Source organism: Etheostoma spectabile, chromosome 22 (assembly GCF_008692095.1).
Source record: "Etheostoma spectabile isolate EspeVRDwgs_2016 chromosome 22, UIUC_Espe_1.0, whole genome shotgun sequence".
NCBI lineage: Eukaryota > Metazoa > Chordata > Actinopteri > Perciformes > Percidae > Etheostoma > Etheostoma spectabile.
The window spans coordinates 21,074,551-21,087,819 of NC_045754.1; the positions used below are offsets into that span (position 1 = coordinate 21,074,551).

The 13,269-nt window shown below is 40.9% G+C and overlaps 1 protein-coding gene across 5 annotated transcripts in view; it reads right to left on the reverse strand.

Moving 5' to 3' along the window:
* ccny (cyclin Y) overlaps positions 1–11,932 on the reverse strand; it is a 61,408-nt gene extending 49,476 nt beyond the window's left edge. For 4 of the 5 annotated variants that reach the window (XM_032503594.1, XM_032503592.1, XM_032503593.1 and 1 more), the window contains exon 1: positions 10,933–11,622. In XM_032503594.1, coding sequence (XP_032359485.1) covers positions 10,933–11,086 — 154 coding nt within the window. In that variant the 5' untranslated portion in view covers positions 11,087–11,622. Of the gene's footprint in view, positions 1–10,932; positions 11,623–11,764 lie in introns of those variants that run through there. The other variant, XM_032503591.1, reaches the window with a different exon arrangement.
* Positions 11,933–13,269: the final 1,337 nt, after the last annotated feature.

The window sequence follows — 13,269 nt, forward strand, 5'->3', positions numbered from 1 at the left end:
TTTGAAATTAGGCAGATCATACACTTCCACTAACTACACATTATTTTTCTTTATAAATGGATCATTGTCAACTTTAGAACATAGGTGTTTTTTATTAATTACTAAAGAGTAGAGAAAGCGATGGGATTGATGAAAGAAATTGAAACGCCACCATCACTGTAATCCCCTCCACCTGTTGGCATCAAACTTGTACTTCTCTTTGCCACTGGTCTCATAATACTAAAGTTTGATTTATACTTCAACGTAAAATCTATGCCGTGGCCATGTACATAGGTACGTGGAGACATGGATCAACGCCGGACCCTACGCCGCAGCCTGACATGCACCACTCAAAAAAACGTGTCGCGGCGATAAACGTTGCTCGGTAGCGTTGCATCCCCCCAACTCATTGCCTTGTTCTCCTTTTCCATAAACAACATAAAATCAAGGGGAGGGTTAACTTTTCCTGCTACAGATGTCCCACCGGGGTCAGAAAGCACAGGGGAGACACTTTGTTTCTCTCACTATGACTCCAGAGTTGAAGATAATCGCCGTCAGTCACTCTCTCTACCACACACTCCTCACACACTGCTGAGATCGACGCACACACAAGTATAAACTTCAGGCCACTTACGTAGGCTACGGGGAAAGATCTGCATGGAGCCTCCGCAGGACCATAAATCAAGCTTAAGCCCTATCCAACACTGTCTTATCTGTTAACAGCTGCTGGGTTCCACTGGGACTTTTCAACATTGGGTAACAAAGCAGGCAAAAGACCAATTATTCTTCAGTCTGGTTCAGGCACAAACGAGTGGCTTTTGGTCAGTAACTCTCTTTTTCCCTTGGTCAGAATAGAGTGTAAGGTGAGGTAATGCATGTAAATCTCTGTGTCAAATCCTAGTGTGAAGAGCTCAGTGAGGTCAAACATGGTCACAGAGCATAACCTTGTAAACTTGATCAGTCTGTAGAATGGGGATGTCTCTCTGCTCTCTGCTCACAGCAAGACGAGCTGCATCTCCCATTTTGCAGCACAAATTTGCTGTAACGCAAGTAGCCTGCTGACAGCTGTGCCCCAACGATCTCTTGAGCGTCCCAAAACCACATCTAATTGCCATCAAGTTACCAAGTGTGATATTTTGGGGAAGACACTCTAAATGTTAAGGTGAATACTTGGACTCACTGAACCAAGACAAACAATTTATTTTACGGATCCTTTCGTTTTTTTTCTCTCTCTCAAGCAGTCTCAACCGGCCCTGACAATCAAAAGGAGAACTACAAATCCAGAGCAGACATGAGGGAAACCCAACATTTGCCTCTTTCGTCTTTGTTCTTTCTATTAGCTCAGGATGAATTGCTTTTAGCGCCCTGAGGTTTCTTTTATTCACCTTTACAACTCATATCACATTTAAACCACATACATAATAATTATATACTCTAATAATGTTTTGACAATTCAAGGAAGAAAATGTCCTTTTATTGTTGATTAAAAATACATTTAAGATCTTTTACAAAGGGTTTTTTATTAGCCCTCATCTTTTTTTCTATTTGTTGTAGAAGCACAACACAATGCAAAACCAAGTTAGTAAAACAAATTAGAATATGAAGGTTTTCACACAATGGTAGCATTACTCTGCAAATTTAGACTTATCCACTTTTGAACAGAACAATAAAGTCAAGTACCAACTACAGCCCACTTTACCCCCTCAAAGCTGGGGATCTCCCAGATTCCAAACCAATATAGTGTAGAAGAAGTGTGCACAAATGCATTTCTGTTACATGAAGACACTCTCTTGTTATTGTAATGTGTTCCTGCAGTGATTCAGAGGCTGTCTCCTTTCTCCTTTCTTAACAGAACCGACAGATGACCATTACAATGGGAATTTCCCCAGAGACAGCAGCACTCTGAGTGAACACACAAGCAGGTAATTTGTGGGCAGTAGATGCATCTTCCCACATGTAGGCCAAGTCAAGCCAAAACGAGACACTAGAATGAGATTGTCACAGGCAATTGCGTTTTCATTAACACTCTGTGAATCAGTTAATTTGTTTTTGAAATGGAAACCATTCCCTGTGAAATGATTTGTTGTTCCTTGTGGGGAAATGCTGGCTTTCGTGAGCAAATCAAAACTGAAGCCAAGTTGATGAATTGCGTTTTTAGGCAATGAAAGTGAGTTGCGGACATGATTGAGAATCTCACAACAACTTCTGCTTCTCGCTTTTGAATGCAGCTACAAGGCTTAGTACAAGCAAGGCCTGGCTGGGAAGTATGAAGCAAGGCTTACCACTTGCGTCTGACCTACTCTCCCCGAATAAAGACAGGTTTCGTACACCTGTGTTGATAAGATAACCCAATGTGTGGTGCAACTGCCCTGACTGTAATTCAGAAAACTGCAATGAGAAGAGAAGAACTCCCAGCAGAAAGTCAGTGGTGGAAATAGACGGTGCCCTCAGTAGTACAGAAGAACATCCCACATCAAGCAAAACACTTAATTTGCGGTAGTGATGCACCGACATTATTGACATATTAGCAACAGAAATTATGCATTCCATTGGCAAAAACGATGAATGTTAAAGATAATTGTCAGATTAACCAATAATGAAAGTAAGTGGTAGTTGCAGTTCCAAAAAAAGCATTGCTGTAACATGAGTTTGCACTAAGAATGTTACCAATATGCATAAGCATCAGCCACATTGTGACTGGCTTTAAAAAAAACTATACCGAAATATCACATCACATGACTAAATACAAGATAGTTTAATGCATTTGAAGGTGCTGTTTGCTTTTGCTGTGGCCATACAGGTCAGACATGCCTGCCCTCACTTTGGCTACAAGGCTCTGAATGAGAGATGGTGTGATACCATTTTTTGCTTCCTGATACCGGTTCTGATACCTGAACTTGCGTATCGGCCAGTACCGAGTACTGATCTGATACCAGTGGGTCATGTAACATCTGTATACTACTATCCCTGTATGGATGTGTTATGATTTCTTTCTTTGTTGTCGGTGTGCCTCAGGTTAAACTCTCAAACAATGAACACCACAGAACTGTCTTTTATTATCCTGTTGAAGTCAGTTATAACGGAAAAAGAACGTAAATAAACTACGTTAACGTAGATGTTCTTTAGGGCTTTATTACGTTGTATTGAATCGGTTCATAAATTCCTGTTGCGGATCATCTCTACTCTGAATCCAGAGGGACAGTGCATTTATTGCGTAATCTTTCATACACATACATTTATAATCCTAACACAAACTACGCAAGAAGAAAAAGTAGGTAACTAGCGGTGAAACTACCAATTTCCTTAATAACCTACCCATCATTTTCTTGATTAATCCATGGGTTTTGTTCGGTAAAATTTGAGAAAGTGGTGGAAACACTAATTTCAAAACATATACTGGAAAATATCATTTCCAAAAGCCCAAGGGCACATGTACAAGTAATCTGTCAGATTTCAACTCTGAGAGGCGGCCAGCAAAATGGGACAGCTCATCAAACTGTAGTCAGGGGCAATCTGAAAACAGCTGACTCTCTTGGACAAAATCACTGAAAAAGAGTGCTAGGTTTCTTTCTTGGTTTCTTTAATTCTTTCAGTTCTTAGGCTTAATGCTTTATATATTAATTATAATGCACAATTAGACTCCCTGACTATAAGATCACCCCAAGACTATTCGATCTGCTTTGACCGGTAATTGAGAAAATAATCTACAGAAAAATCTAACTAATCATTAGATAACCTAACTTACATTGCTGCTTAAACAGCATCAGAGCCAAAATAATTTTAATAGAGGGAATACATTTATTCTACACAAAGGCGGACATTGACAAGAACCCATTTTTAACACTATTCATGTATTTATCATTTATTTGGTCAGAAACGTGTTGTTAGATTATGGCTCTCACTGGGATTTTGTCGATCTTAGAAATTGAGGGTTGACACTAGCTATGCGTCACATGGGAGCTGAATGTAACTTTAAATGTGTGCTTCTTTACATTAGAGTTGGGCAGTATCCAAATTTTGAATGAGTCAAAGCTAATTTACGGCGGTATGTGGTATTACCGTGACTAATTAAAAATGATGACGTAAGGCTCAGGCGGCGTCACCAAACTGTTGGCGTGTGCCTCCACCGTTCAGAAAGTGAAAACCAAACACTGATCCTGAAACACCACTCCATCTCATTAGGGCGGAACCCAACATGCTGCAGAAGTCCTGTTCTTCTTCCAGACCAGGTCACTAGGTGCAAAGACTTGCCATCTTCTCCTGTCTCTCTCTCTCTCCTACACTGTCACGTTCATCACGTGACAGTGTAGGAGAGAGAGAGAGACAGGACATAAGCATTTGTAGGCATTAAATAAATTATATTTAGTATTTAATCCTTGTCTCCTATATAAGTGCATTGCACTTTTTTAATGACAGTATTGAAACTGATACCGTTGCTATTTTTAAGCGGTATACCATATTACCACCCAACCCTACTTTACATGGGACGTGGAAATCACAGACACAAAAAGGAGCATTTTTCACCTCAACAACAATCAAAACAAAATCAGATCATAGCCCGTACATCTAGGTCAACTCGTCTGGAATTCATAGTTAGGAGACTCCCCAGGCTCATCAACCAGGCATGAATAATCTATGTCCAGATTTCAATTAGCCTGCAAGCGAGACTTATCAATGTGTGTGTGTGTGTGTGTGTGTGTGTGTGTGTGTGTGTGTGTGTGTGTGTGTGTGTGTGTGTGTGTGTGTGTAGGGGGGGGATGCTGTGCCTGGAGCCATTGCTCATTTACAGATGTCTGTGTTAAGTAAAACCCAAACAGGGTGAGATATCCATCTGTCTCATCTTCCATCTTGCTTTCCTTTCTCTCTCATTTCTAGCGACATCATAAGGGGCTTCAGTTGACCTTTACTTAGAGCCGCTGTGCAGCAGTACAGCGTTACAATGTTCTTTGATCAAATTAGACAAAAATAATTGCTTAGCTGGTTTGGAAGGGCTGGAAATCAAATCCAATCAAAGAATGTCTCCTTTAGGTGTTGCAATGATAGTGAACCTAGATATGTTGAGCAGCATGCATTGTATGTAAATGACAATCCTCTGTTTCAGCAATACGTTTGGATATATAATAGTGTGGATATATAATAGTGTGAAATCAAGCCACCAGTGAAACAACACTAGCCGGAGAGCAGGGGTATTTCACAAGTGATTTCCTCCCCTTGGGGGATCAATCAATCAATCAATTGTCAATCAATTGCGCAACGTTTGTGTTAATAGCAACCATAAAACTTAGCTACCCTTTAGCTCCAAATACCCGTGGTCGACGTGTCTTTATTACACTCAAAGACAAGATGTACTTGACCCTGAGAGAATTGGCATGGTACAGCATCTCTGTCCTAATACGTGCATGAAATACAACCATTATAGCATGACAGCATGAACACAAATAAGACATAAATGGAAATAAATAAGCTGCCAGGTGAAGCGTGAATCTCTAGCCTCTTTATCTCTGACTGGTGTATAAGATACGATGAGAACACACAGGGTCATTATAGAGAGCAAGCAATTGCTCAGGCAAATCAGATTACACAGGGTAATTGTGAAAGGGGCAAACCGAAAGAGCCTCTCGCACTCGTTCAACGAGGAGCACTTTGTGGGTTTTGTCCGTGCACATGTGAGAGTTTGAGAGTGTCCTCACCACTGTCAGCAGTTGGCCTTGCTGAGTTTTCTGTAATCACATGCTCAACGAAGCCAGGGTCACACACACACACACACACACACACACACACACACACACACACACACACACACACACACACACAGGTTTATGCACTAGAGTATATGCAAACAAAATCGTACTATTTGTTCAGGTACAACCAAATTAAATATAACAATGATTACCATCAAGCCAAGGTGCCCTCCTTTATAAGAGATGATCAAGCAAGTGAAACATTTCTGTAACTATTCCCTCCCTTTTTCAAAAAACATATCATTTATCATATATATCACATATCTAATCTTCCTAAATCACATGATCCCCTTGCACATTTCCATATTTACTGTTCACAACGTCCTCAAGATGTCCGCTCTATATATAGCCGCGGTTGGGCATGATGACCTACAGTATTCAATTTCCTGTGTTTATTTGCTTGAATCAACAGGATAGATACAGGAGTTTTCTGGCTGATGGAATGCCATTATGTGTCCAGTGACATGGTCAAAGGGTCATTACCTAAAGAACAGGACAGACACTAAAAACCAGCTTGAAACCAGTTCTCGCTCCCCTTCCTCCCATCATCACATGTACTCAATGCAAAATTCCAGGCTCTGTGGTTTTTTTTTTGTCATGTCAATGGCTATTTAAAACACAGGAGAAGTGATTTGGATGAGACCTGCCCTATCCCTGGCATAAGCAACAGCCTCTGATTGGTCAACACACTCACCCCCATTATGCATTCTGGGAGTCAAAATGGCCGGGGCTAACAGTAAAACAATTTTGTTTCCTTTTCAGTTGTGGCTTTGTCATTGTGGAACGATTGTGTCTTCAAAAAGACACTGCAGTTCCAGGCTGGACTACAAAGCTCCTGGAAGGCCTACAACCACACGGGAGCAGTAGCAGTAGCAGCTGTCAGTAGACAGCTTCGTTTTTGATCAGGCAAGTGCGTCCCCATTAAAAGTACAGAGTGCCACGGTTAGCATAGAGACAGATTGCGTTTAAGTCCCGCCCCCAATCGGAGGAGGAAACAATTCATTGCGTACACAACTTGTATTGCGTAAAGGTGCATCCTTCCATCTGGGATCTAACTATAGAAAAATGCCAAAAAAGCTGCTGAGTGGTGGGATGTGCTAACAACGTGATAAAGAACCCATTTTTCTAAGCTGCCGAGTCAAAAAACAGAGCTCTTTGGAAGACAAAAGTGGATCCAGAATGGTAAGAAATCAGAGGGAAGAATGAGAAGAATGAGAATGGAAGAATGAGAAGACTGTTAGATCCTCACACCTCCCACTTACTGTAATGCCCAGCGTTATGTGTGCAGCAAGCATTCTGTTACCAAGTCAAATGTCCAAATGTCAGTTTTAGGCTCATTATTATTCTGTAAATTAATCTATAGAATGGGTGGGGGGGGGGGAATTGATTCTTAGATGCATTGTGATTCTCTCGAGAACGATTCCATGTTCAATTTATAGTTAATAATCGATTATTAAAAAATAAAAACGTGTTGATTGTTATTAAAAATTGACTGTCTACAGCCATGTAAAAATCAGGAAAAGGAGTGACTGAAAGAGGATGGGGTAATGGACATACTTCTTTAAAAATAAAAAGGAAACTTGTTTTGAGGAGAATGAAACTACTGTATACCGCGTTTTCCTAGTAACCTCACCGAAAAGGCTCAGGATGTTGCAAATGTTGGTCTAATATGATAATGGCTGGTGGATTTAAGACAAAGAATAATAATTTATTGAATGAATCAAATTTGAACATATGTGTCAGTGGCTTATTGATCTTTACATTGTTAGTTCATTTCCTATCCTGGCCTGGGACACATTCATACGGTTTGATAAAGGACTTATTGGACTTTAACTTATCATTGCATTTACAATAATGAGATTGGTTGTCCTCAATTTAGGTCATCCTGTATGTCTCATCTCCGGTTTTTCTGCATCCACAGTGTGTGTTAGTGTGTGTGTGTGTGTGGTGTGTGTGTGTGTGTGTGTGTGTGTGTGTGTGTGTGTGTGTGTGTGTGTGTTTGTCAAGAGGGGAACTCATTAGCCTGGCCCTCTGCAGAGAGCCAACAAGATTGAAACAGCAAACTCTGAAACATTCAGAGTGAAAAATCATTACAGCGTACATTGATGTTAAAATGTATAAAGGTTGGCAGGACAGTCTGAAAAGTCTTTTGCCGTACGTTTTGTTGGTAAATGTTAGATGTTCGAGTCACACAAGTCTCGTCTTCATATCAGAAACCAAGGGAATGGATTTGGCGAGGAATGTGTGACGTCAACCCGTTCCCACTCCCGCTTGGTCACTGGCTCTCAGAGTCACGTCTAGCACGTGGGACTGCTGGGATTGGTTGAAGTAGCAGGAAACTCCTGTTATTGGTCAAATTTGCGGAAAGGTTGCGGTGATTGGTTGAATTGGCGTGAATTGGCGCGATCGCAACATCGCAAAATGTTGGAGGGACTGATTTTTAAAGCTGTAATTGCAATACTGTGAAAGCATGATATTTTTGCTGAACGTTATCATACCGTCGGAATCTTATACCATCCCATACCTACAAGCAACCAAACTTGAGTTTCCAGCAGAACTGCTGCTTCTTCATATGGAATGATCCAAGTTTAGGTGGTTCTGGCATCTGATTAGGATGCCTCCTGCATACCTCCCTGTGAAGTAATTCCAGGCAGTCCAACTAAGAGGACACCTATATGTAGACCTAAAACATGCTGGGAGGGATTATATATTGCATACAGCCTGGAATGCCTTGGGTGTCCCCAAGATGACATAACATGGGAGGATGTAAATGTGCTGTATTTATATAGCGCTTTTCTAGTCTTAACGACTACTCAAAGCGCTTTTACATCTACAGGAACCATTCACCATTCACACACATTCATACACTGTGGCCGAGGCTGCCGTACAAGGTGCCACCTGCTCATCAGATAAACACTCACACACATTCACACTCCGATGCGCAGCACCGGTGGCAACTCGTGGTTCAGTGTCTTGCCCAAGGACACTTTGACGTGAGACTGCAGGGCCAGGGATTGGACGACCAACCTTCCGATTGGCAGGCAACCGCTCTACCACTGAGCCACAGCCGCCGGATGTCTAGGCTACCTTTCTTACTACTAACGCAACCCAGACCTAGAAATGCAGCAGAGAATCGATGAATGGACCATAGGTTTAACATATCTATTTATGTGCAGCGGTAGTCCATACACGCTAGCTGGATTTGGCTCCAAAAACAAAATGATCAAATCACATTTGACCCATTCCATGCCTGCTCAATCAGTGACAAAGTTGCTGAGGAGGGTGCAGTTCAGAGCCCAAGGCTGCCCTGATTACTCACTCCAGGGAGCCCAGTAAAGAGAGGAGTAGTGAGGTTGACTGGCCTTTTTTTTACAGCACGTCATTTAGACTGTGCAGTGTAGCTGTGGGAGGAAACCTGCCATGGCACAGAAAATGAGATGAGGCATATGCATAATGCCAAGTGGCATTTTGACCTGTTTTGTGTGTGTGTGTGTGTGTGTGTGTTTGTGTCTCACAATTACAAACCTTATTAAAAAATGTTATTGTACTTCAAGAAAACCATCTCAGAACTAGTTTGTTTTTTGTGTTTTAGTGAATAAAAAGGCCTATTTTGTATCCGACAACTCTGATGTTGTTGGGGAAACCCCTAAAACCTCCAGGTGGACCCTGCAGACAATAGATCTAAACTGTACAGTAAAGCCTGACTGTACTGGTGTTGATATATCCAACTGATATATCGGCGGGCCAATATAAGGCATTTCCCAATCTATCGGAATCGGCATTTATAATGGCCGATAAAAAAAAGAAATACATATTTATTTATATTTAAATATTATTCATCAGAATCATTTATAATGACAAATAAATTATTCTGATAAATGAAGGAAATTAATATTCCCCCCCAAAAAAACGGACGGTCAACCATGTTGGCGGTGCATAGTTTGTCCACCAGAGGGCGCCGGACTGACCTGAGCTGTTCTTCAACAACCCACACAGTTTGTGTCTCCCACGCACTTACATCCACAGACACCATACACCAATTATTCCTTCATGTATGTAGTCTTGTGCATTATGTTATGTCTTGTATTATCCTGCTGTCTGCATATATCCTTTTCAGAGTGCATGTGGCGGCGCTTTCACTAGCTGCGGCTCGGAGGCTCTCTAAACTCTCTAAACTGTATTTCGTTGCATTGTACCTGTACATGTGTGATGACAATAAAGTTGAATCTAATCTAATCTAATCTACGACGTCCCTGTTGGAGCGCTGGTTATTTTTTGTTATTGTCTTTTTGTTCAAAAGACTTTAAGTTTCATGTCTTAAGTTTGTATTTTTAGACATTTTATTTATCAGAACTTTAGCATATTTTGATGTCTCTCCGTTCTGTTGTGGCAATAAAACCAATTATTATATTATTTTAGTGAGAACTCATAAATAACTACAAACAACTAATATTAAGGAAATCTGTTTATGTTTTGTTACGTGTTTCTGGATTTTTTTTTTATATACAGTAAATCGCCAATATATCGGAATATTGGATTTTTGAATAACCAAATATTTGTATCGGTATTGGCCTTAAAAATCCTTTATCGGTCCGGCTCTTATTGAAATATGTGGCTGCGTCATTTCCTATTCAACTCCCTGTAGGAAGTGAATGGACCCCCCCACCCCCACCCCCATGAACACTGGCCATCATAATCACATCACCTCCCACTGGAACACTCGCCCTGCAACACACTGTTCCAAACTTACACACCTTACCACACACAGAAACATGGTGGAGATGATGCAAACTCAGGGTCACAGCTCAGACCACCAAAGACCCAGTATCAGAGTTTTAAGTTAGTGTATAATACAAAAGATTTAAAAGATTATAGCGATACTAATACTAATGTAGCCTAACTTCTTGCATCCCAGTTTGTAAAACACTGTCATATCTGATTTCCAACATGCTGGCAGTCCAATAAAAAGGGAAGTCCACACTATTGTGGTTATTAGTGTAACGGGTGGGTGGATCCTTTGCACAGATCTTGCAAGCACTCATTAGCCTGTTATAAGTCTGTTAATAGCCTATACAGCCCCAACATTTAGAGCATTAAATCACAATTTCACAACAATATTGATAATAATAATTGGTGTGTGTTTGTTTCTTATATTATTTAAATGTTATTCAGACACGTCAGTGAAAAGGGGGTAAGTGCATCTGCCTCTTACCGTCTAAATTTTCTCTGTCGCTGATGTGCTGGAGGTTGCAGCCCGTGTCCTCCCGGCTAAGCTCCGGCTCCGGCCGGTAGGACTCGAGCCTGGAGTGGTTGTTCCTGCGGTGTTTGGGGCTCGAGGACACGCAGCAGGACGTTGTATTCCCCATGTCGCAGGCAGGTTTCGGTTCTAGTCCAAACCCAAAACTGTACCTTCAGCCTTCTCCTTGGCCGTGCTGTTAGCTTTACTACAAGGGGAAAAAACGGGGCGGTAACGCGGATTGTCAAACCTGGTGCAAACTAAACCCCGGTATCCGTTACACGCCCTTCCCCCGAGTCTACACTACACTTAGCAAAACAAGTGCAGTCATTTAAAAGGATGATAAAACACCAAGGTATGTAAGTACATTTAGAAGAATAGCCCAACGTCCCCTTCCGAACGTCCAGGCGAGGGCAGATAGCCGAACGTTACTGCCTCTAACAGGCTTCGGTTTCACACTCGACTCACTCGACTTGCAATTTCGGTCTGAGCGTCCAGTTATCGTCAATAATACATTTTAATACACTATGACTTTATAACGACATGAATGAATATGAGCACATAATTCTTTAGCTAGTCGGGGGAAGATATATTTTTGCTCTCAGCGCTACATGGTTGCCGATGTACTGTAGACTGCTGCTACATCCGCTGTACTGTGGCTTTCAGGTGCTCGTCGGAAAGTCGGATTTTCGACAATAAGTATGGCTTCGCACTTTTAAATGGATTCCGTGCAGCCTAGTGGTTTTTAACCCACGAGAGAACGAAAAAATCAATAACGATTAAAATAAAAAATAAATTCAAAACTAACCACGACTTTTGGTGTAGGCTCCTACTTCTGGATCTTTCACTCTGTATTCCATTTCCTGCTGTTCATTTGTTTCTGTATTGCATTTACATGTATGCAGGTAGAAATGACAATATTTCCAGCCAGGACAGCGCTATGGTTGTGATGGAAAAGGTTCCAGATCGTTTCGGTGGTAACCTCGCTGCAGCTATTATGTAAACGGCCATTTATGACGGTCTGTTGGGTATACAATGAAGAAAGAAAAAAATAAACAGCCTATAAAATAGAATACAAAAATACACTGTCATGGGTTCAGGCGAGTTCCTAAAGTCCATCAATAGTTTGTTTCAATCCACCAATATTTATCTACAGTTATAATAATTGACTAAGAATACATAATAAACTAAGAATGCATAGCAATTTGTCCATGTTTTAACAGGTGGGTGAACGCTACTACCTACAGTATATCCCTGGTTATGACATGTTATGAACCCAAACATGGACATTTGTAAGTTCCTTCTTACCCATATTTGTCGTTGCCAGTTAATTATTTGATCTTAACTCATGACTAACAAATCCATGCTCATAAAAAACCTCTCTGCTGGATTAGGTGAGATTACTGGAGATTAATGTAAACAAAATGAGATCCCGAGGAATAGCCTAATCCTTTGAGATGTTTTACATGAAATGCAAGACAATATGTAGCCTACACAGTGTGATGCCCTCAGACCATCTCTGATGATGCTGATGAGACTGAAGAATGTGTGAGAATTGATGGGCTTTTTTTTGTACATGATTACAATGGTTGACATGATCAGACATGGTGCTGTAGTGCAGCCTGCTGGTACTGCAACTGTATTGCATTTAATGCGAGAATCCACCCACATTACAGCCTCCATAAGGTGTTGTGATTTGAAATGTGTTTTTGCATCTATCAAAAGAGGTCTCTTCTAACCCTCGAGTTTCATCTTAAGAGAAGTTTAAGATACACAGCCATTTGCAAACCAATATCACAGACTTAAGAGTGTCTCTGAGCATTTAGAACAATTTTACATAGTACAGGCAAACCTATCTGTGTAATGATCAGTGTCCTCACAGGGTGGAAGTTAACTTTTGTTTTGTGTTTTTTTTTCTTCATTTTGCACATTGTAATTGAGGTGTTCCATGCTAAATTCAATTCAATTTGATAGTGTCAAATCATAACAGAAGTTATCGCAGGACACTTTACAGTAGTTCAGTAGGTCTAGACCACACTCTATAATTTACTGACACCCAACAACCCAAAATAAAACACAACCAGTAGGAGTCTAACTCCAGCCTGCTGCGTTGAGGTTTAACCCTCTATATATGGGTGCCTTCTCTACCAACTGAGCTATCTGGGGCCCTGCAACACTTTATTGAGTATATGAGAAGTTGATTGTATCCACTAAGTCAGCAAAGGTCATCACTGAAAGCTGGGCCAATCTTACCTTACCCTTATCATAATGGATGGATGTAATTTATGGAAAATGTGTTTAAATACTTATTTT